Source organism: Eptesicus fuscus, chromosome 12 (genome assembly GCF_027574615.1).
Source record: "Eptesicus fuscus isolate TK198812 chromosome 12, DD_ASM_mEF_20220401, whole genome shotgun sequence".
Taxonomy (NCBI): domain Eukaryota; kingdom Metazoa; phylum Chordata; class Mammalia; order Chiroptera; family Vespertilionidae; genus Eptesicus; species Eptesicus fuscus.
In genome coordinates, this window is record NC_072484.1 from 14,426,676 (window position 1) to 14,452,075 (window position 25,400).

General features: G+C 40.0%; 1 protein-coding gene and 1 pseudogene across 1 annotated transcript in view; both read right to left on the minus strand.

Moving 5' to 3' along the window:
* Window positions 1-25,400, minus strand: part of KIZ (kizuna centrosomal protein) — a 132,220-nt gene that overhangs the window by 94,960 nt on the left and 11,860 nt on the right. The window contains exons 3-4 of the mRNA XM_054724101.1: window positions 23,719-23,884; window positions 15,524-15,616 (exon numbers count right to left, since the gene is read on the minus strand). Coding sequence (XP_054580076.1) covers window positions 15,524-15,616; window positions 23,719-23,884 — 259 coding nt within the window. The remainder of the gene's footprint in view (window positions 1-15,523; window positions 15,617-23,718; window positions 23,885-25,400) is intronic.
* Window positions 10,897-11,833, minus strand: LOC103285711 (L-lactate dehydrogenase A chain-like; annotated as a pseudogene).

Genomic DNA, 25,400 nt, shown 5'->3' on the forward strand with positions numbered 1-25,400 from the left:
AACAAGTCACAAATGAAAGAAATGGAAGAAAGCAAAATACTGGATAAAGAGTTCAAAACCACGATTATAAGGTTACTCAAGAATCTTCTAGAAACCTCTGAGGAAATAAGTGAGACCTTCAAGGATCTTAGTGAGAATGCAAAAAAAAAAAAGGAAAAGGACCAGTCAGAAATTAAGCACACACTGACTGAAATAAAGAATAATATACAGAGATTCAACAATAGACTAGAGGATCCCAAAAATCAAGTCAAAGATTTGAAATATGAGGAAGCAAGAAACACCCAATCAGAAGAGCAAAAAGAAAAAAGAATCCAAAAAATGAAGATAGTGTAAGGAGCCCCTGGGACAACTTCAAGTGTACCAACATCCGAATTATGGGGGTGCCAGAAGAAAAGAGAGAGCAAGATATTGAAAACCTATTAGAAGAAATAATGACAGAAAACTTACCCTACCTGGTGAAAGAAATAGACTTACAAGTCCAGGAAGCGCAGAGAACCCCAAACAATAGGAATCCAAAGAGGACCACACCTAGACACACCATAATTAAAATGTCAAGAGCAAAAGACAAAGAGAGAATCTTAAAAGCAGCAAGAGAAAAACCGTTAGTTACCTACAAGGGAGTACCCATACGACTATCAGCTGATTTCTCAACAGAAACTATGCAGGCCAGAAGGGAGTGGCAAGAAATATTCAAAGTGATGAATAGCAAGAACCTACAACCAAGATTACTCTACCCAGCAAAGCTATCATTTAGAATTAAAGGTCAGATAAAGAGCTTCACAGACAAGAAAAAAGCTAAAGGAGTTCATCACCACCAAACCAGTATTATATGAAATGCTGAAGGGTATTCTTTAAGAAGAGGAAGAAGAAAGAAAAGGTAAAGATAAAAAGTTATGAACAAAGTGACAACAAATATATATCTATCAACAAGTGAATCTAAAAATCAAATGACTAAAAAATCTGATTAACAGAATAAACTGGTGAATTTAATAGAATTAGGGGCATGGAAAGGGAGTGGAATTACAATTCTTGCGGGGAAGAGGGTGTGGGGGTGCAGGAAGAGATTGGACAAAGATCTTACACCTAAGGACAAGGACAGTGGCGGGGGGAGGGGCGAGGGCCTGGGGTGGGGTGAGAACCGGGCGGAAGGGAGCTATGGGGGAAAAAAAGAGGGACATCTGTAATAATCTGAACAATAAAGATTAAAAAATTAAAAAAAATCATGATCTAACTATCTGCTAACCACACTATTTTAGATTCAAAGATGTAAACAGAATGAAAACACAGGGAAGGAAAAAGACATGAACAGAGCCTCATGAAAAAAATAGTGTTACTATGCAAACAGTAACCAAAAGAAAGCTGGAGTGTCTATGCTAATATCAGACAAAATAGACTTTAAGACACACAATTGTTACTAGAGACAAAGGATATTTTATAATGATAAAAGGAATAATTTGTGGAAAAGACATTGCAATTAGAAACATATTGTATATCTAACAACGAAGTCTTAAAATACATGAAGCAAAAACTGAGAGAATTTGAAGGAGAAATCAACAATTCAACAATAATAGGTACTTCAATACTCCACATTCAATAATGAATAAAACAACTAGACAGAAGACCAATAGAAAAATAAAATTTGAACAACTATAAACCCACTAGACCTAACAGACATACAGAAGACTCCACCTACCAACAAAATACCTAGACTGCATATTCTTCTAAGTGTACATGAAACATTTTATAGGATATATTATGTTAGGCCATAAATCAAGTCTCAATAAATTAAAAGGGATTGAAAGTATGTTCTCTGGTGACCATGGAATGAAATTAGGAATCAATAAAGGAAGGAAATTTGGCAAATTCACAAATATGTGGAAATTTTAAAACAAACTCCTAAATAACTAATGGGTAAAGAAAGAAATGACAAAGGATGTTAGAAAATAGTTTGAAAAGAATGTAAATGAAAACACAACATACTAAAACCCATGAGTAGAAGCACTAAGATTAGGGCAGAAATAAATGAATTAGAGAACAGAAAAGCAACAGAAACAATCAACAAAACCAAAAGTTGATTGTTTAAAAAGATCAACAGATTGACATACCTTTAGGTACAGACTGACCAAGAAAAAAGAGAACATATTTAAATTACTAAAATCATAAATAAAAGTTGCCGTTTGTTAGCAACCTTGCAGGCATAAAAAATTATAAGGGAATACTCTGAATAATTACACGTCAACAAATTAGATAACCTATATAAATTCAACAAATCCTCACACAGACACACACCGCCAATAGTGCTTCAAGAAGAAATAGAAAATAAGAATAGACCTAAACACGTTAAGTAACTGAACTAGTAGTAATAAAAATAAAAACCTCTCACAGAGAGTCTAGTACCAGAAGGTTTCACTGCTGCATTCTACCAGATGTTAAAAGAATTAACACCGGCTTAGTGGTTGAGTATCAACCTATGAACCAGGGCATGTGTGGGGTTTTGGGCTCAATCCCCAGTGGAGGGCCTGCAGGAGGCAGCCAATCAATGAATCTCTCTCATCATTGATGTTTCTCTCTCTCTTTCTCTCCCTCTCTGAAATAAATAAAAATATATTAAAATAAAAAGCAGAGAACATGATTAGAAAATGAACAACAGAAGTGGCAGGAATAAGCAGAGTGATTCAAAGATGTCAAGACTTATTTTTAAATACCAACTAACCCAAACAAACAAACAAAAAAACACATAAAAAAGTCCCAGAAAAGAATGGAGGTGGGGAGGAGGAAACCTATTTTGAGATCTCAGAAAGGGATCTACATCTCCAACCCTGTCATTTGTACACTGATAATACTGAATGCAAATGAAAATTGTTTCAGGTAGCTTTTATTTACAACTACTCATTCATCTTTCTCTTTCTTTCTCCAAGGAGACTACAGACTATGTAATGGAGTAAATGTTTGTGTTCTTCCAAAATTCATATGTTGAAGCCTAGTGTGGCTATATCTATAGATGGGGCTTCTAAGGAAGTAATTAAAGTTAAATGAGGTCATAAGAGCAGGACCCTGAGGCAACAGAATTAGTGTCCTTGTAAGAAGAGACACCACCAAGAGCACACACTCTCTGGACCTACGCACCAAAGAAAGGCCATGTGAGGACACAGAATAAAAGGGACATCTGCAACCCACAGGGAGATCCCTCACCAGGCCACAACCCTGAAAAAAAAAAAAAAGAATGAACACCAATCCTTCATAAACTCTTTTAAAAACAAGCAAGGAAGAAATACGTCTCAACTAACTCTGTGAGGCCAGTCTCTGACACTGAAACCGGACAAAGACATTATTAAAAAGAAAAGTACAGACCAATATTTCTTATGAATATAGATATAAAATTTTTCTTTTGTATCCCTGTGTGGGCAAAAACCAATGTAAAAATTCTTAACATAATACTAGTAAACTAAATTCAGCAACACAGAAATGGGTTCATATATCAGGACCAAGTAGGATTTATCCCAGGAATGTAAAGTTGGTTCAACATATGAAAATCAAGTAATGCAATATACTATATTTATAAAGGCAAAAGCTTCAAAGACACAGAAAAATCATTAGACAAAATCCAACATGTGTACATGATAAAAAACAAACAAACATACAACAAGCTAGAAATAGAAGGGAACTTCCTCAGCTGGATTAAGTACATCTATAAAAAACCCCTAGCTAACATCATAGTCAATGGTGAAAGACTGAGAGCTTTCTCCATCCTATCTAATAAAAGAGTAATATGCAAATTGACCATACATCCACCACACCCACAAGCCATGCCCACCAGCCAATCAGGAGAAAGTATGCAAATTAACCCAACCAAGATGGCTGTGGCCATGGAGAGAGCAGGAGGCTTGGGTTTCCCCGGCTATGGAGAAAGCCAAGTTTTCTGCCTGCCCTGGCCTGCTTTGGCCTCCACTTAAGGCTACAAAGTTTCAATTATAGAAGATAAATAAATCCCAACAAAAATGGCTGCAGCCACGGAGCGAGCAGGAGGCTTGGCTCCGCTCAAGGCTACAAAGTTTCAATTATAGAAGATAAATAAATCCCAGATACCAGGGCCTCCGCCTGGGTCACTGGGGGGTGTGGCTGGCCTGCAAACCACCACAGGCCCCTCGCCCAGGCCGCCCCATGCCCCAAGGGAACCCCACCCTGATCCGGGACACCCTTCAGGGCAAACCAGCTGGCCCCCACCCGTGCACCAGGCCTCTATATTATCTAAGAAAAGAGTAATATGCAAATTGACTGTCAATGCAACACACAAGATGGCTGCTCCCATGTGGTCAAAGATGACTGACCCCATGTGGACACAAGATGGCCACCACAAGATAGCCAGCAGGGAGGGCAGTTGGGAGGGACCAGGTCTGCAAGGGAGGGCAGTTGGGGGCAATCAAGCCTGTAGGGAAGGGCAGTTAGGGGTGACCAGGCCAGCAGAGGAGGGAAGTTGGGGTGACTGGGCCTGCAGGGAAGGGCAGCTGGGGGGGACCCAGGCCTGCAGGGGAGAGCAGTTGGGGGGGGGACCAGGCCTGCAGGGGAGGGCAGTTAGGGGCAAACAGGCTGGCAGGGGAGCAGATAGGCATCAATCAGGCTGGCAGGGGAGTGGTTAGGGGGTGATCAGGCTGGCAGGCAGAAGCGGTTAGGGGCAATCAGGAAGGCAAGCAGGCGAGCAGTTGGGAGCCAGCAGTCCTGGATTGTGAGAGGGATATCCGACTGCCCATTTAGGCCCGATCCCGGTGGGATCCCAGATTGGAGAGGGTGCAGGCTGGGCTGAGGGACACCCGCCCCTGTTCACAAATTTTGTGCACCGGGCCTCTAGTACTATATAATAAAAGGCTAATATGTAAATCGACCAAATGGCAGAATGACCAGTCGCTATGACATGCACTGACCACCAGGGGGCAGACGCTCAACGCAGGAGCTGCCCCCTGGTGGTTAGTGTGCTCCCACAGGGAGAGCGCTGCTCAGCCAGAAGCCAGGCTCACGGCTGGAGAGCGCAGCAGCGGTGGCGGGAGCCTCTCCTGCCTCCATGAGCGTGCTAAGGATGTCCGACTGCTGACTTAGGGGAGCGGGCCTAAGTCATCAGTTGAACATCCCCCAAGGGCTCCTGGAATGTGAGAGGGCGCAGCATGGGCTAAGGGACCCCCCACCCCCACTGAGTGCATGAATCTCATGCACCAGGCCTCTAGTTTACATATAACAATCTTAAAGAAGATATTTTATTTTACCATGTGTTATGAACTGAATTGTATCTTCCCAAAGTCTTACGTTGAAGCCCCAATCCCCAACCTGACTATATCTGGAGATGGGGCCCTTACGGAGGTAATTAATGTTAAATGAGGTGATAAGGGGTGGAGCCTCAGTTCTTAGAAGAGGAAGAGACACCAAAGATCCATCTCTCTCCATGCACGTGCACAGAGAAGAGGCCACAGAGGACTCAGAGGGAGAGTGGCCATCTGCAACCCACAGAGAGAGGTCTCATCAGAAACCAACCCTACTGGCACCGTGACCTTGGACTTCTCAGCCTCTGAATTGTAAGAAAATAAGTTTCTGTTGTGTAAGCCACCCAATCTGTGGTATTTTGTTATGGCAGCCCCAGCTGACTAAGAACACCATGCCAATGTGATTTTTAACACTTCATTTTTGTCACTGTAATAGATTACTTAATTTTCACAATTAAAACCAAAAAAGAGGCATTTCTGGCCATAAAATCCAATAGTTGCTGAAACTACCTAAGTTTTAAAATGGATCCATTAAATTTAGGCTTCAAACGTTATGTCCTATAAGTTATTTTGAAGAATATCCTAGATAATAAAAGCCTAATATGCTAAATGTCTGGTCATCTGTTCAACCTATCAAAGTGTAATATGCTAATGATATGCTAAGGCCACTCAACCACTCCCTGTGACATGCACTGACCACCAGGGGGAAGACAGTTGACCAGTTGACCAGTCACTATGATGTGCACTGACCACCAGGGGGCAGATGATCCACTGGTAGGTTAGCTTGCTGCTGGGGTCCAGCCAATCGGGACTGAGCAAGATGGACCAGACATGCCCTGGAGCCCTCTTGCGGTCCCTACCTAGCTGGCCAACCTCCCACGTTCCTTCCCGCCCCGATCGTGCACTGGTGGGGTACCTCGGCCTGGCCTGAACCCTCTCACAATCCGGGACCTCTCGGGGGATGTCGGAGAGCCAGTTTCAGCTCAATCCCACAGGCCAGGCCGAGGGACCCCACTGAATTCATGCACTGGGCCTCTAGTGTAACTATAAAATCAACCTATTATGAGTTGTTACTAGCAGGTGGCTTTACCTCCCATTTCTTTAATTCATAGGTAGCCTCTATATACCCACAGCAGCCCTCTCCACTATCATGGATGACTGGTAAAAAGCCAGGACCAGAGTATGGCTACCCAAGTGAAGAACAAAGATGGTGATGACAGTGATGATGGTGAGAGTAGCAACAGGGTTAGTGAACTTTTGTCAAGCAATTAAAGGTATCAAGCAGATTTATATCCATTATCTATTTTAATAATCAAAACAACCATTATCATTATCCCCACTCTTATAAGACTTAGCAAGGTTGAATAATTTGCTCCCAGTCCTAGGATTCAAACCCAGATACGAGGACTCCAGTGTTCCACCCCATTATGCTACAATATTAAAAAATGAATGAGTTAAACTCAAATTGTGTTACTGAAACACAGCTTTTAAAAAATATATTTTTTATTGATTTTTAGAGAGAAAGGACAGGAGAGGGAGAGATAGAAACATCAATGAGAGGAAAACATCAACACCAATTGGCTGCCTCCTGCACGACCTCCACTGGGGATGAAACCCATACCCAGGCATGTGCCCTGACCAGGAATCAAACCAGAGACCTCCTGGTGCATAGGCCGATGCTCAAACATTGAGCCACACATGCCGGGCACCATAGCTTTTTTGAAACAACAGCAACATAAAACCCCCAATAATGAATCTGAAGTCTATGTCTAATTTCTTACTAAATTCAACCAATACAAACTCAGATCTACTCAAATAGACTCTAAATGAAACTTGTACATGATACATAAAATCAAGTTCATGTAGTGTACATGAGAAGTGTAGGAGAAAAGCAGATAGAAGTTTCAAGAGAAATTCAGCATCCCTAAATTGGACCAGTAGGTGATTTTCAAAACATGAATACACACACACCCTAGCACCAACCTTTTTCCAAACACCCCTAGGCCTAAAGCACTGCTTTGATCAAAACAATACAAAGTTAAATCATGATTTTCAAGTAAAGAACAGATGCTTGGCAAATGTCACAGACTAGCAAGATAAGAGCCCTTTCTTTTACAATGCAATTTAATATGCCCTGTATATGCTCCCTAATTCCCAAATAGGGTGACTCGGGATATAAATGTATCTCTTAAAGTTTCCTGTTCACAAAAGTAGTGTACAGATCTACATCAGAGAGACAGAACTCCAACTCCACCTTCTAATTCTGAGAGATTTTAGTAAGGATAGAAGCAACTCATAGTCTACCACAATTAAAAAGAGCAATCTCATCCACAGGCAGGCTCCTTCTTCTTAAAATGCATTAACCACCTGTTCATTCCTTCTTCACACATTTAAATTGTCTTACTGTATTAACACTATTAAATTAACTGGAGTTTTTATTTCTAGATGATTACCAAAAGTGGGATGGCTAAAATAAGCGTACGTGCATATTTAACTGTGACAGTTATTGCCAGATTCCTTTCCAAAAAAGTTATAGGCACACACACATTATTTGCACACTGTGTGAAAAAGACTGTCTTTTTCTAATAATACAGTATTTCATAGAATATAAGTTTACAAAGTTTAGAAAGTCTCCCAAAGAACAAGAAATCAAACTTGTTCTGTGGCAGCTTCTGTAATCCCTTATACTAACAGGGGAGAAAAGCAACCGTGTTTCCCACAAAATTTGTCTTCCTTTTGCTGAAATGACTTGTTTCCTTTCCCCCTTCTCATTCACTTTCTCTCTCCTTCCTATCACTCCACTATACGATGTGCAATTCGTTCACTTGTAAGAGCTTTTGACACACAACACACTTGTCCCATAATTCCACTACTGAGAAGAGCAAAGCAATGACAGTTGTATATACAAATGGCTCCACAAAAGGCAAGTTTTAAAAATATTATTTTCATTCTTGACTATGAGAAAAGGCTAAATCCCTTAAAGAAAGATACCCTCCCAACAGTTTCCTAAGTGAAACCTTTCTTCTAGTAATTGATAAATGAGTTGATATATTTATTAATTAAGGCTCTGGACCAGTCTTCTGGGATCTGAATACTAACTCTGCCACTAACCAGTTGTGTGATCTGGGGACAAATTACTTTATTGGGCCTCCATTCCTAATCTGTAAAATGGTATAAAAACAGTCCTTACTTTGTAAAGTTGTTGCAATGAGTGTGTATATACCTGTATGCTTGTATGTATATTTATATATACTTATACTAGAGGCCTGGCACACAAAATTCATGCGCGGGTACGGTCCCTAGGCCTGGCCTGCGATCAGGGCCATCTTCCCCAGCTGCCCTGCCCCCCCCTCCGCTGCCATCCACTCCCAGTCCCCAATTTGCCATTGGGTGATCGGTGCCTGACGGCTGGGCGAAGGGACCAAGAGGTGGTCAGCGCACCTCATAGTGACTGGTCCAGTGGTCATTCTGGTTGTTCTGCTGTTAGGGTCAATTTGCATATTACCCTTTTATTATATAGGATAGAGGCCTGGTGCACAGGTGGGGGCTGGCTGGCCTGCCCTGAAGGGGGCCCTGGATCGGGGTGGGGGGGTCCCTTCTGAGGGGTGGGGCCAGCCTGGGCAAGGGGCCGCGGATGGTTTGCAGGCCAGCCACGCCCCCAATTGGGATGCAGTCGCCGCTGGGGGGTGGGGGTAGCCTGGGTGAGGGGCCATGGGTGGTTTGCAGGCTGGCCACGCCCCTGGCTTTGTCAGGAAGGACGTTTGGAATGACGTCCGGTCTATCTGGTCTAATTAGCATATTACCCTTTTGTTAGTACAGATAGAAAAGTCCTTAGAACAGTGCATGAAACATAGTAAGACCAATGCAAGTGTTAGCTATAAATCTGAGCCACACTCCCTTACTACCCATGTGGAAGGCACCCCCAAAAGGAAGCAGGAGTGGAAGAGTTCGAACTTCATCTGAAATGGAATGCATACAGGCTTAAAGAACAGCTCTCTTCTTCCTCTTGCTGGTGGGCAGGCCACCATCACTCACCAGGTGAAGTAGGGGAAGGGGCCTAGGCCCTGCCCTGTGTGAGCTCATAGTCCAGTGAGCCTGGAAAGAAGGTTTTCTACCCTCTCCTGAAAAAAGGGTGGCAGATCTAGTTTTAGGGCCAGGACTTGAAAAACTGTTCAATTTCTCATTGTTTTCTGAACAGAAACACATGTAAATAAAAAGGCTGTTAAAAGCTGAACACAGAAAGACTACTTTTCAACTTGTCATCACTCTAGGTCAAATGAAATCACAACTTTGAGGACAGCAGAGCTGAGCGGTCACCATCCCATGAAGGCACACAGCTTGGTATTAGAAACCTGGGCAGCCTCTCAGAGCCCCACATTGGGGCTTGCAGTGTTTATAACTGAGCAGTGATTCAAGAAGACTGTTGGTGAAGGAAGCACTGTGGGCTAGTAAGGGTGAGAAATTGGGGCTTATATAGATAACTTTAAGTAATAATCTAACAATCGTGCCCCTCCCCCACTGGCCTTTCCTATAGAAGGTACGACAGGGCCAGGCCAAATCCCTGGGGCCTTCCACATCTCAGTGCAGGCCACAGTGTCCTCCTGCAAGCACCCGTGCCTCCTGGCCTGAAGGCAGCAGTCAGAAGTGGAGCCAGGTGAAGCCACTGCACGCTAGGTGCACATCTGTCTTCTCCCTTGAAGTTCTTCAGTTGAGCTTTCAGGTATTTTTTCTACCCTCCACAGCCAATTCAAACAGCTGATCCTTTTATCACAAACGTGAGCAGTTTAGAGACAGGCACTCTTTCCATGGCTCACCTGATTTGGCTGGAATATTTTAGCACCAAGGAGACCTTTTCTTTTTTACTGGTCAATGTTTATTTGGTGTTTTACTTGGTATGACATTTGGATAGTTTGGCTACAGTATTTATATGTAGACTTAGTTTTCTATTATACAGCAATGTACACTATTCTGATATCCTGTATATAGTACACAAAATAAGATCTGTTAGAACAGTTATCTACAAGACATGCACTACTGTATTTACACATTGGATCCTAGGATGTGATTAATTGGAGAAAAAGTTGGACTAGGCATGTTGGGTAAAGGAACCACTAATTATATAGCACACAGCGGACACACATCTAGTTTGAAGGGCAACTGTAGCATGTGCAACACTGGCAGTGGTGCCTTTGAGGAGGTGGAACTATTTCACACTAACCAGTTCAGGACTACACAAGATAAGGACCATCCAGGACAGTGGTCGGCAAACTCATTAGTCAACAGAGCCAAATATCAGCAGTACAACGATTGAAATTTCTTTTGAGAGCCAAATTTTTTAAACTTAAACTTCTTCTAACGCCACTTCTTCAAAATAGACTCGCCCAGGCCGTGGTATTTTGTGGAAGAGCCACACTCAAGGGGCCAAAGAGCCGCATGTGGCTCGCGAGCCGCAGTTTGCCAACCACTGATCCAGGATATAGCTGCAGGGTTTGATGAACCATTACTATCTACCTTTAGGAAACTGATGTTTTTTCCTAGGCTGTCTTTTTGCTGCTTTAGTCACAGATCAGGAAAAAAGGACAACACGTACAATCTCCAACTATAATCCTGCTGTAGCCTAGACAGTGAAGTGGTGCATTAGAAGACTTTAAAACTGCAGCTTTCTTTGGGTCCCCCAAAGTGTATCTGCACTCTTCTTCATACGAGCCTTTTCCTCAAGGGTCAGAGTCCCTTCACAACATCTGAAATTCCATTCTGTCCAAAGGGACAAGGAGCACTAAGGAAGTCATCTTCTTTTATTCCACAGAGACCCTTAATCATGGTGGAAATTGGATACACTCACCTAAGATTCTTCATTTTACTTTCTGCCAAAGCTGCCACAGATAGTCCAATGGCCCAGGATGTGTAGCCTTCCAGTTTGATCACCTCATAAGCATTGTCAACCACCTATTTGTGAGCTTCTTTCCACTGTTCCTTATCTACGTCAGTGCCTAAATTAGGGTGCAAATTCTTCAGGGAGACACCAGCAACATTCACCACTCTAAAGGCACACTAGCATCTCCATGCTCCCCAAGGACCCACCCATGACAGCTTAATGGGTGAACTCCCAGCCTTCCCCCCCATGAAGTACTGAAACTGAGCTGAATCCAGATAGCAACCACTTTCAATAACACGGTCTTTGGATTGCAAACAATATGCAAGTTGAAGTTGGGGGTGTATTTGACAACATTAGGAATGATGACTTTAAATATGTTCACACTACTCTGGACCAAAATAAAGCAGCTCTGCCCCCCTTGTTGACATGCCCCAGCTGTGATAATAACCAGCTTGGAGTTAACACCATTATAGTCTTTACCAGAGACAATTTTTGGTGTTCTAAGAAAAAGGCTGCTATGTTGGAGATCCATCATCTGTCCCTTCAATTTGTCTCCCAAGATATCAACAAGAGCAAGTTCACCTGCCAAGACCTTCATTAAGATACTAATGGCACAGATCATGCCAACAGCACCAACCTCAATCTTATTCTGGGGGCTTTGTTCTTCCTTAGGAGGATTCACAATCATCTGGTCCTTGAGAGTTGCCATACTGGACTTAGATCAAAAAGAATCAGGAGTGCATGGCAAGTGGGCATCAGTGACACACTGGATCTGGAATTAGTGGCAGCTTCTCCAGTACCCAAGAGAGACCATTTCACCCTCTCCAAGTTTAGGTAAAAATGCAGCATTTAAATGAATAACTGAAATATTTCATATGAAGTGGCTAGGCTGCTTTTATTTGACCAGAATTTCTCCCAACTTTCGAAGAGCATCTCACCCATACTACCTTAGAAGGCAGTGTAGCTGGATGGCTATTAGCATGGATACTGAAGCCATATGATCTAGGTTTGAATTTTGACTCTGCCTAGCTGTGTAGTCTTGGGCAAGTTAACTACTCTGTGCCTTCCTATAAAATAAGCATAATAATCGTATCTACTTCCAGTATTGTTGAGAGTATTACTAGCAAATGAGTTGATGAATATAAAGAGCTTAATGCAGCACCTGACCCAGAACAACTCTGCAATGATAATTACCCAACATTACTATTCTCATTAGAAGTGGAAGTAACAACCTGCACAACCATTCTCCACATGACCCTTGCAGAAAGGTTTACAACAGTGAAAGTGGAACGCCCCAAGCAGCCATTAGCCCTGTGATGAAATCCCCAGATCCCCCAGCCCTGGCAGAGTGTAATCTTCCTGTGAAATATTAAGTTCGCTTCTGCTTTTAGTAGAAAGATTACTAAATTATAGTAAAATTTGTGAGGAGTCAAATAGGGACCTGAGCATTGTCTTTTTGCTATCCATTAACAACAACAACAACAACAACAACAAAAATTGCTAAGAAACTAATGCTGAAAACAAGCGTGGGGGATGAATAGACCACTTAAGAGAACACACAATTCTGAAGAGTATCCACTAGATCCATAAAAACATTGGATGCCATATTATAAAACTGAGGTAGAGTTTTACTTAAAAAATACCACACAACTCCTACTTCATGATTTTCTTAGTAGAGCATCCAAATTACTGCTTATGGTTGAAAGGTGCACAATTAATTTTTTAAAAATATCTTTTTATAATTCTGGATTATCATTAAACTGATAGATCCTCTCCCCTTCATTAGTGTTTCCCACTTCAATGGCCACCTCCTTCAGGCCTTTGGTAAATTCCTCCTATCTGACCTGACCCTGATCTCCTCAGCGCCACGAGCTCCTTCCTCCAGCTCATCCTGCACAGCACTGGCAGCCTCGTCTTCCTAGCTGCACACCTGCAATGCAGCTGCTCTGCTCACTAGTCCTCTCTTCACCCACTCCCCGATCCCTCACACACACATGTGATTCTGGGAGTAAATCTTAATTCTTGAGCCTAGTACTAAGTTCCATGATGGACCTTTCCAAGCTCATTATCCACCACTTCCCTACAAGAACACTACCTAGACTTTAGCCAGACGCGAGAACTACACACTGGGCTTTCCTGCTCCTTTACTCATAGCATCTCCTAACCCTGGAATGACTATCACATCCCCACTGACTGAAATCCTACCCATCCTTCAGGCCAGCAGATCAAACATCACCTCCTCTATCAAGCCATGGATTATTCATTTCAGAAAAGGAATATGTTCTTCCTCCATGTATCTCATGTCTGCTCATAGACACACTATCCGATGCCTTAGAAAGAATAGCAGTTTGTGGGAAGCACCTGAAGGGCAAGTATTGTGGCATTCTCAGAAGGGCCTACGGTGGCTTCTCAACCAGAACACTTGCTCAAAAACTATTTACTGACTTCAACCAGTAAGACGGTACTCTGCTTCAGGCCAGTCTCTGGAGACCAATGACTGGGCAGAGACTAATTCATTCGACTGCCTAAAGAAGAGGAGTGCAGATTTCCATTGAAAAACAACATAACTCATGATAAGGAACCCTCCTGGAATTAGTATTACTTAATAAGGATTAACCAATTCATGATTTTGCTGAAATGTATTTACCTTTTAACTGATGGAACATCAATGGGAAACTGAAAAAAGTAAGATATAAATTTCTCAAAATATTACCTACTTGATTCTTACATACAGTCAACAGTCAAAGCTTTTAAGGAGATGACACTTTTCAGTATAAAGGAAAAACTTCTCTTCTAATTATTATATGTAAGTTTTTAAGGAGTTGTCAGTGATGTATCTCCGCCCTAATTTTAAATATGACTTAAAAGGAGACTAAATAACTATATGGAAAGTAAGGAATCAGTTGTAAAATAGAAAAATAAAAGTCTCCTGTTGTACTTAAGTACCACTGACACTGCTGCACTAAGAATGTGTCTATCAGGAATGGCATAGGAAGACAAGCCAATTTATAGATTAACAACACATCAATTATTTCATGACGAAATGTCAAACACAAACACTGCCTGAATGGTTTATAAGTCTATCACATCACATCATACCATATTTGACATACATCTAATGTCATAGAAATCATTTATCATTAAAGGCCTTTTTATATAGGTCAGGGTTACTGGGGCTTGGTGTTTTATATCTTATAGTTTAAAGAATGTGCCAAATTCTAGGTTTTTTAACTTTTTAATCTTTGGGAAGGAAAAAGAAAACTTCCTATAAACTCAGATTAATGCCTGCTAATGCACAGAAATAAAAAGAAAAACTAAAACCTTCCTCCTACTATAAAAACAAAATAGTGTGGCCTCTGTTTCTTTTCTGATAAGAGTCTTAAATACCAAACAGTTAACTGCATAATAACATTTACTGGCAGCCAGGCAGCCTGCTTAGCAGATATATAAAGCAGGTAAAAGAAGAAAAAGTTAATTTCTTGGCTGAATGATTCCATCGGTAGCTATAGGGCAAACCTGAAAGTCTTTTAGTAAAGTAGCAGTTGATTCTTCTATCAATCTGTAGCACACATACTCTTCCAAGGAAAGCATTAAATATGAAAATCATATCCCGTTATCATCTGTTTCCAGCTTTCAGCCCAGTAAGCTTTTCTTAATGAATGCTGCAGCCTAAGGAACAAGCACGCTGTTGGCTTTTCTGAATAATGGAGTGATGCTACCATTTTTGCTTATTACAATATCGACTGGCTGAGGGGGTTTCACACATAGTCACAAGTGACTACTCTTGCCAGCATGCTCCAAGTTATTACAAGATGTTTTTAGACATTTCATCTAAAAGAGCTTTACTGCTTTTAGTGAAGAAAACATCTATGGTCTTGAACAGAATCATTTATATGGAGATAGGCGGGAGGATTAGAAGCCTGCATTATGGCAGATACATAGCAGAATTTATTTAAGTATTCCTTTCCAGTCTTTTTGTCTGTTGCTTAGATATGCAATCCTTTCTTTCCACTTTATCTGTGGAAGTTAAAATGTACAAAATTATAGATACAAAAAAAGAAGCAAATGTCACATTTTGTTTACTTTTTCATTCAAAATGTTTCTGGAACTAAGAAAAAAGCAGCTATAAAACATTATCTAGAAAAACACAATTTCACCTCCTAACAACACTGAGATTTTCTTTGGAATCTGTTTTACACCCACCGTGCCTGTCTTGCAGCAAATTTAATTGAATTAGACATTAAAGCAATACTCTATAAGCAAAAGTCTTCAAATAATCACTTAAGGTTTACTCAAAAATATCTTTGTAATAAGATGATTTTTTAAAAAACAATATCTTGAAAGATGAATACTCCAAAAATGCTCTGTTAACAGAAAATTTAACATTTTAATTTGTTACCTTTTCTCTGTCTTCATTTTTCAGTTCACCTTCTATTCCCAGGCTATCTTTTGAAAGTAGCTGCATCTTCTTAAATTGAGCCTCATATTCAATCTAAATATAAACAAAGTTTGATTTTTTTGTGTGGATATTATTACAGCTAGCACCTCTCTCTATTTTTTAGTCTTTACAGAATAGAAGGAACAGTGAAGTAGAAAGTAAAACTGATATTGCTAAGAAAGTCAACTTACCTTAGAAGACAATTTCACAAATAGCACATAAAAAAGCCGAATTCTAGTGTTATGTTCTTAAGTAAAATAAAATTTGATGGATTTTTACTTAGTCTTTCATCAATTTAGGGAATAAAACCTTGATATACTAACCTATCATGAAAATCCATTTACTTTATCATGAAAGTAACATCAGACAGTGTTTTCTCTGAAAAGTTTTGTCCTGAACAAAGGAAACGAAATCAATCTTAACTTCTTATCTGTATATCTACATATCATGGTCCTTCCTACTAGTAACAGCAACAGAGTAAATTATTTGCTAGATTATCAACTTAATACTAAATCTGTTTTCTATGAATAAAAATACACTGTAGGCATCAATGATCGGCACCATAGGAATCAACTATGCTCTGGCACTAATAACTGCATAAAGATGTCTGCATTATTATCACACTATAATTAATGAAAGTGATTCCATCATAAAATGACTTTTTCTTAAAAGTACTTTGATTCAATATGTCAGTAATTAAAGTCTAAAAAAGTCACTGAATGTTGTCCATCACAGATATCAGAACATTTTCTAAATTATGCAGTGATGCACTGCAATTACAAACACACCTCTGAACATAAAGTAGGCCTGGGCTTTGTTTTGACACACCAAAAATCAACAGATAATAATAACCAAAGTTGACTTGTTTCCCTCAAAATATCTTAAAAGGTATTATATACTGCCCTATTTTTAATAACAGTTCAGGAAGAATTATGGTTTTCTCTATCAGAATGTTATTAACATGATACATGGCAGTAATTATCTAAATAGATACTAAAGTAAATAAAAATCTCATAAGGCCAGAACAAACAATAAAATGAACAATTAAGAAAACACATTTTATATCTCTCTGTTCTATAGGTGAAGGGATTAGCCAAAAAAACATATATACATAACCCATAGACACAACAATGGTGTGGTGATAGCCAGAGGGAAAAAGGAGGTGGGGGTTAGGTGGAGGTGGGCAAAGGTGGGGAAAATGGGGATGGAAAGAGACTTTGCTTGGGGCGATGGGTGTATAATGCAATGTGCAGATGATGTTTTATTGAACTGTACACTTGGCTTTGTATATGGTTTTGTGAACCAATGTCACCCCAATAAATTCCATTAAAATAAATAAATAAATGCAAATAAAAAAATTTTAAAGGGGGGATGTGGGGTGGATTACAAAGTAAACAGATTCATTAAGTAATCAGAGGTTAAGCAAAAATTCTTTGTTCTGGTGACAACATATGTTTTCTTCTGCTCTTTGAGATCAATTACCAACATGCAATGGGCATTGCACCTGATGAGGACATTATGGGATCATTTTAGAGCCATATCTTCCAAAGATAGAGCATGTTCACATGGAAACATAAGAGTATTATTCAATTCATTTTGCTGATGCTAAAAAGTGAAAACAGCATTAGGGCTTCATAAGGACCAATAAGGAAAGTATCTTAAAGAGTCCAACTTAGATTGTTCTCAATGAATCTGAAAAATTTACTGAACTATAGGTATTTTCCTAAATTAATGACTCAAATAAGTACTGTACAATATATTTGGAAAAAAAATGTTACTATGACAGATTGGTAATTGATACAAACTGGAACTCTGCATCACCTACGACCATGGATTTCCACCTAAAACTGCTCTACTCTCTTTCTTTGCCTTGTATTTATATATATGATACTTGTTTATTATCCATCCAATCTACCCCCCTGAACACTGGAAAGCAGGGGTTTTCAAACATGCTCTGCAGGGGCAATAAGTCCCCCTAGTTCTACTTTCTCTTTTATCTGCATTTAAACAAAGAGTTCTACTATGTTTAAAAGTTGTTTTGTTGTTGTTGTTGTTTTTTTAAGTTTGGAAAACATTGTATAGGTGAATCTTTCCAAGACTTTCACAGCTAAAAAAATATCTAATAAAATAGCAGAGCATGTGTGTCTGTATGCATCTTTCATGTTTTATTACCTATTTCTTCTCTGATCAGATCTCATATGTTTCTCCTATTTCCACAATACATCAGGGCTTAACTGCATCCTTTCTCTCCAGTGCAGACTCCTGACCCTGTTCTCTTCTTGCCACGTGGCCTAGATCCCTCATAGCCAGATCTGCTGCTTCAGGGGCCAAACTACCCACGACCTGGAGCATCTGCTGGTCCAGAGCTTCTCTAAGGATAATCCCCACCTCCCCTAACTCCCCTGGGAGAAATCTGTTTTAATAAACCCAAGAGCATTGAATTAACCCATCAGGTAACTTGTTCTGTTACTGTATGGCTTCACAGCCCTGGGCTTGGTGCTGCCCACCTAAATTTAGGAGGACCTTTCTATTCACTTCCTTACTCTGCACTTCTGTTCAATTAATGAAACCTGTTGACGATGCTCTTCAGTCATGGGAAGAGAAGAAGAAGGTTCTGGCAGATCTTTCAGGTCTCTGGGATATCTTTTTATTCTTACAACAACACACCCCTTTTCCATTATGTTTCCTTCTTCTGTATTTTCACTCACATTCCTTCAATATTTCCTCATTATATTACTACTTGGATGAAAGTGCTACCACCATTACCTTTTTTTTTTCATAATTTTTTTTCCCATTGGTTTTGGAATTGTACAGTAATCCACAGTTACAAAACTGAATAGACAATTTAGATCAGCTTGGCCTGACCTCCTCATCTTAGACTTGAAGAATGGGTACAGAGAGTTACATAAATTGTCTGACTTGATTCTCACGTGAATATCTTCTATTTTTTCCCAGGCTTCCTCTTAGATGCTAAACCAAAAGATACGGAGGAACATTTATTTATTCAACTAGTTCATATTAATGGGCAAGACACTTTGGCAGCTAAAAAATGGGATTTCCTATAGACTTTGTCCTTCCGCAAGCTGAAGGTCATGCTCTGCCTAGAGGGCTGTCACAATGCTTACCAGTAATTGAATGAGAGCTCAAAAGATTTGTTCTCCTCAAATTTTATCTTAAATATCTATTCAATATTATAACTGAACATTACTATACAGTTCCAAAGACCAGTGAAAAAAATACCACATTAGTTCTTACATAGTTGTCCATGGCCCATAGAAGAACACTACAACAAACATAGAAGAATTAATTTTCAATCAAGTAGGGAGCCCCAATGCTTACTGAGTGCTTATTATGTGCCACACTCTGGGTACTAAAATGATGACATGGAGCTCATAGTGAGCTGAAAGAACAGACGCATGATAAATTATAATACAATGAAGTTAGTGCTTACTGAGATAATTATGACACAGACCTAATACAGGATAGAGGGAGAGAGGCCTTCTAGTTGAAGGATATAGGAGATAATGTGGTACTTTCAAGGAAATGCAGATTGTTCAGCATCTTTAAAATTCTATGGGTGTGTATAAGTGAATGAGTATGTGTAAAAGAATGTGTGCACACATGTGTGGGAGATAAAAATAGAGAGAAACAGTGGGAAGACATTGGAGTAGTAGATATAGAGAGAAATAGATGGGGAATATGGAGAAAACAGGAATGGAAGGTGGGTGGGCATTGGGAAGAGAGGGAGACAGGAATAGGGGAAAGGGCAAGAGATAGGAGAAAAAGATGGGGATGGAGAGATGGTAGAAGGGGAATGTTGGGGACAGAAATGTGCATGTGTCTGCATTTGTGTGGGAGAGACAGACACAGAATATGTGTGTGTGTGTCGGGAGACTGAAGCTATGGGTTGGTACGCAGGCAGAGACCAGCCTCTGGTCTTTGTCTTGAAAAGGCTGGGCACTCAACGATTTTAGGCAGAGGAGAGACATAACCAGGTGATGACCTCCATGCTTGGGGACCTTCCCTGAGTGCCCTGATATGTCTGCCCATGCCTGGCACTGGAATGTGGAAGGCTAAAGCAGATGCTGGCAATGCTCCATGCAGGTCCCTGGGACCTTTCTGGGCTCTCCAAAGTCCCAGAATCCTTCTCTCTTGCCCAAGTTTCCTCAGAAACTGGGGAGGCTGCTCTGCCCACAGGAGGACATGGTTAATTCTCCATTATCTGAACTCCTCCCCCATCAGTCCTCAATCAATGACACTTGGAAGCCAATGTATGCATATCCCAAATGCTTTGAACCACTTGCCAGTTTCCCTGAGGTATTAAGCTCCAGGTGCCAACTGCAGTGGTTGGCTTAATAATGTGCCCTGTTCCAGTTATCTGCGCTGCCCTGACTCACTTCCCTACTTGCCACTGACATCCTTTGCACTTCCCAAAGTTTCCACTTACATTTAAACCCCAGTCTCAGGGTAAACATTGGGGCGGACCCAATCTCAGGCAATGGCAAGGGGCACCCAAGGAAACTGCTCTAAGGACCAATTTGGGTCCTTCTATAAAAGTTGCCACTGTGGGGAACAGGGGGACAAAAAGCGAGGGGAGGACACAGTCTTCACAGCATTACTAATACTACTACTTACATTCTAGAACTGAGTTTATTCAGCCTCTTTATCCATCTGACAAGTGGCAGTATACTGGTAGTCACAGCCCTTTATTTTCAAAACTACTTGAAAGTCTTAAAAAGCTCTGAAAATTATTACAGGCCCCCATAATAAAGTAGCATAATTCATAAAATCAGCTGAAAGGTGTTTTTTTAAGCTTTTAGTCCATTTTAAAAATTTACCATTATATAATAAAGTGGGCCCAGTCTTACAAAGAGGGAGAAATTCACTTTAAATAATTTGGGCAAAATCCCCACTTCTCCCACACTGCTTCATTTTGTTTCACTTTCAGAAATTCTACTAGTTAATTAAAAGTTCATGTGCATGAACTATATTCAAGGGGAAATACCCCATCAGTGGCATGTTGAGGTATGTGGGCAATACACTGCAAACGCGCTAATCAGAACAACTTCTTACTGAAACTTATATGAGGTCAGTCAGCAAAGGCGATAAAGATCTGATTACCTGTGAGGGCAGGATTAAGAGGAGACAAGTTCTAGCATACCTAAGGCCTCTACTCAACAGTGGCACAAAAGGAAGAGCTAGAAAGAAATGGGAAGATGCCAGAGACAAACATTCTCTACCCTAAAACTCTGCCTACAGCTTGCTAAGCTAAGTGGTGTCACTGCCTGGTGTCATGAGCACACATAAAGCATGTGGACTTCGGTGACTGCCAAAATACAGTTCTCCATGGAACTCAACATCTCTCCGACTGTAGCTACACGATCTGCTCTTTTATGCTATCAGATCTTATATTTTTTAAAAAGGCATGCCTTATCCAAAATGCAAAAAGTAAAATCTATATATTCACTGTTTATGAATAAAGCTTTACATATTTCTATAAATACAATGTATTATTCTTTCTTTAAGATGGTCCCCTTTACTGTTATTCTTTTTTTAAATATATATATTTTATTGATTTTTTACAGAGAGGAAGAGAGAGGGATAGAGAGTTAGAAACATCGATGAGAGAGAAACATCAATCAGCTGCCCTCCTGCACACCCCCCACTGGGGATGTGCCCGCAAACAAGGTACATGCCCCTGACCGGGAATCGAACCTGGGGCCCTTGAGTCCGCAGGCCGACGCTCTATCCACTGAGCCAAACCGGTTTCGGCTACTGTTATTCTTTAGTTGTGCATTATATGCATGTTTTTTTACATATCCTATTTTATACAACAGATGCTCTCAATATAAAAATATTGATAATATTGATAAGGATAATTCTTCCCTTCAAATTTCTCCCTCTCACATTTGGTTATAACAAGAAATCAATAGTTATAGAAGTAGAAGATAAAATTAGAAAATCACCATTGCAAAACCTCCCTTATGACTGATTCAGGCATCGTTTATAGATCCTAAAATCACTAAGTTAAAAGGCTGTTGAGGAATAAGATATTCCCATGATGTCAAACCATCACCCCATAGATGTATTTACTAATTTACAGAGGAAAAAAAGTACCATACAATAGAGAGAGCTAGAGATTGGCATCTTAACCAAGGTATCAATGTCAGTCTCACTCAGGTAGAACCACCTGATATCATGGATGATTAGTCTCCTGATGGGATGCAGAAGAATATAACCTCAGCTATGACTGATTAATTAAAAATTCAGTCCTGAGCGTCACATTTTAAGTAATATTCATTGGCCAAGTATGGCTAGTGGCTACTGTATTGGACAGCATCATTATATAGAGAACATTTCTACCACTACAGAAAGTTCTAGTAGGCAGTGCTGGTCTAGACTGAGTTTCTAGTTTATAGAAAATATGGGAGATGCTATACAAGTTTATTTACTTCATGAACAGGTAGGTTCTTTGGAAAAGACAATAATGCTGAAAAACATAGAAGGCAGCAAGAAAAGAGAAAAACCAGATATGAGATGGATTAACTCCTTAAAGGAAACCACAGACATGAGTCTGTAGGAGCTAAGAAGGGCTTTTGAGGACAGGACACTGTGGACATCACTCACTCATAATGTGGGGTTGGAGTTACTCAACGGCATGTAATACATACATACTAGCTAAATGATACCTCAAAGAAATAACCAGTTAAATTCAGAATGTGAGTCATTCTTCAAGCCTGCCCTTCTTCAAAAGCCAGTGTTATGGAAAAAACACAATAACCAATGTAATGTGTGAACCATGGTTGGCTCCTGGTCTGGAACTGGGGAAATTTAAGTATCGACTGGATATTAAGTGATATTATGGAATTATTATTAATTTTCTTGATATGATAATAAGTGGTATTATGATTATATAGGAGAATGTCCATTAGGGGAGAACTGTCAATGTGTCTGCAGCATACTTTCAAAACTACACACACACACACAAAGCAAGTATGGAAAAATATTTTAAAAGTACTGCATCTAGGTAGAGAGTATAGAAGTTGTTTTAGTCCATTCGGGCTGCTATAACAAAACACCCCTGACTGGTGGATTACACACAACAGAAATGTTGCTCACAGTTCTGGAGACTGAGAAGTCCAAGATCAAGGCACTAGCACGGCCACCTTCTGCTGAGGGCCCTTCCTGGTTCCCAGCCAGCGCCTTCTCACTGTGTCCTCACATGGTGGAAGGGGCTGGGAGCTCTCTGAAGCCCCTTTAGAAGGCATTAATCCCATTTATAAGAGTTCCACTCGTATGACTTAAAGCACCTCTCAAAGGCCTCAGCTACTGATACCATCACTTTGGGTGGTTAGGATTTCAACAAATGAATTTGGGAGGAATACATTCAGACTGCAGCATGAATGTTTATTAGGACAATTCTTTTAATTTTTTGTGTGTACTTGAAATTTTTACAATAAAAGGCTGGGGAGAAAAGTGCTAGAGGAAACAAAAGAAAGGGAAGTATTGAAGCCACTTCTCCTATAACCAGCATTCAGTGGGTTAACTTGGGCAACAACTCCTGACCAACCCAAATGGTGAGAAAAAAGGCCTCGCCCTTCACACTTGGCATAATTTGTAGAGCAGAAAGTTGCAAAGCACCTTAAGGGAATGGGACACCAGAATCAGAAAGGGCTGCTAAGAGCAGTTGCTCTGGGGCACACAACCAGGAGCATGAAGGCCAACTCCTCAGGGCCAGTTCTATCCCCTCAGTCTTCCCTCAACACACTGCCTGACCAGAACAGAGGGCCATAGAAAAAAAAGACATTCAGAGGGAACTCTAATGCTGCTCAAATTCAACCATGAGTCCAACAAATACCATGTGCCAAGTAGTGGCTAGTGATATATGTGCCTGTTTTAAGTTAATCCATATAGCACGACAGAGTATAGATATTCCATTAATTCCTCAACTAAAGTAGGAATCTGAGAAAATGCAACTTCAAGTGCTCTGATCAAAATCTGGCCACATGATAATTCATAAAGAAAATTGACAATCTTTTAGAGTATAGTTGAACTGAACATTGTGACTGCCACTGATCTGAAACGTAGTGCTCATTATTTCTGATTTTAGCAAAAAAGGATTTTAGAACAAAACATAGTACAAAACAAGATGTCACCTTTAGTTCTTGAAGCTTCTCTGTACTTGTGGTGGTAAAGTGTCCAATGTGAGCTTGGATATACTGAGACTGCTTTAAATATTCTTGGTTTCGAGTATGAGCCATCTTTTCTGATTCACATATTTCCTTCAGGTACTTCTTTAGTTTTACATACTTCAGTTTATCTCTAGAAAAATAAAAGCAGATTTTTAAACAACAAAGTCAGAATCTGACTATTTAAAGAGAATTTTCTTTTTTAAGAAATTGAATTTGAAGATGTTTATTGCATTCTATTTTTGGTGGAGAAAACATAACATACACTTATTTAGCACAAACTTGTGGAATACACAAAGTGAAACTGGGAAGAAACATTTTATGTCTCCTAGTCCATTTCTGAGGACTAAATCATAAACTGCTTCACTGAAATGAAATATTTCTTGCAACAATCAGCACCAAGTTAATATTTATTAGTTTAGGAGAATTTTCTTTAACAAAACTGTTAGTGAGACAGTGTATGCTGTATTATTTCCCCCAAACACTGAAACCTAAAGGACAGAATGCATATGCATTTTTAGAAAGAGAAAATTAATGCAACATCTCTGAGGTATCACATTTAGGCATAACTCTCCTGAGAAATATATATAAGACCATATTATAATATTCACACAGTAAAGATTTATATGAATTTCTTCCTAAGAAATAAATGTGATTCTAAGAGTGGTATCTATGTGACCAAGTTCAGAGGAAAAGCCCATTAGAATTCTTTTAAATGACAATCTCAAAACTACCTGCTCTATGGAAATCAAACAATAAACCACAATCCATAAACATTAAGAAAGTTGGAAATTTAAAATAAAAAGCTCTCATTAGATATAATTTTAAAATTTTGTTCGAAATGGCGACAACATACCAGATTATTAAAGTAGAGGCCCGATGCATGAAATTCGTGCAAGGGGTTCAGCCCTCGCAGCTGTTCACAGGGTTGGCCAGCCCTCGCAGCCCTGGCTTCGTCCGGAATATTGTCCGGACAGTCGTACTGCTGTTCGGTCTAATTAGCATATTAGCTCTTTATTATATAGAAGTTTATAATAACTTATAGACTGTAACTCTACTCAAAATGTGAAAAAACCTTTAGGGACTCATCCAAAGTGTAGTATCAAAGGATTCAGAATGTGCAGCCCACTCACAGAACCAACATTGCTGTCTCTGGCTCTTTTTTTTTCTTACAAGTACATAAATCATAAAAATACCAGTAGCATTTGTGTTGTTGTTTCAATAATTATTCAATGGTATTCTATCAAGCAAAAATAAGTTGAAAACCACAAAAATGTTCACCCTCAAAAACAGATTTGCAAAGATGCTAAAAATATTAAAAATTAATCTTCAACAGATCTTAAATCTCTATCCTTAAGCCAATAATTTTCTTTTAAAAAAAACATTTTTATTGATTTTAGAGAGGAAGGGAGAGGAAGAGAGAGATAGAAACATCAATGATGACAGAGAATCATTGATCGGCTGCCTCCCGCACATCTCCCCCTGGGGATCAAGCCCGCAACCCAGGCACGTGCACTTGGCCGGAATCGAACCCGGGACCCCCCAGTCTGCAGGCGGATGCTCTATCCACTAAGCCAAATCGGCCAGGGCCAATAATTTTCAATAATTTCTTTATTGTGCTAATAATTCTGTGATTTAATCTTAGTTGG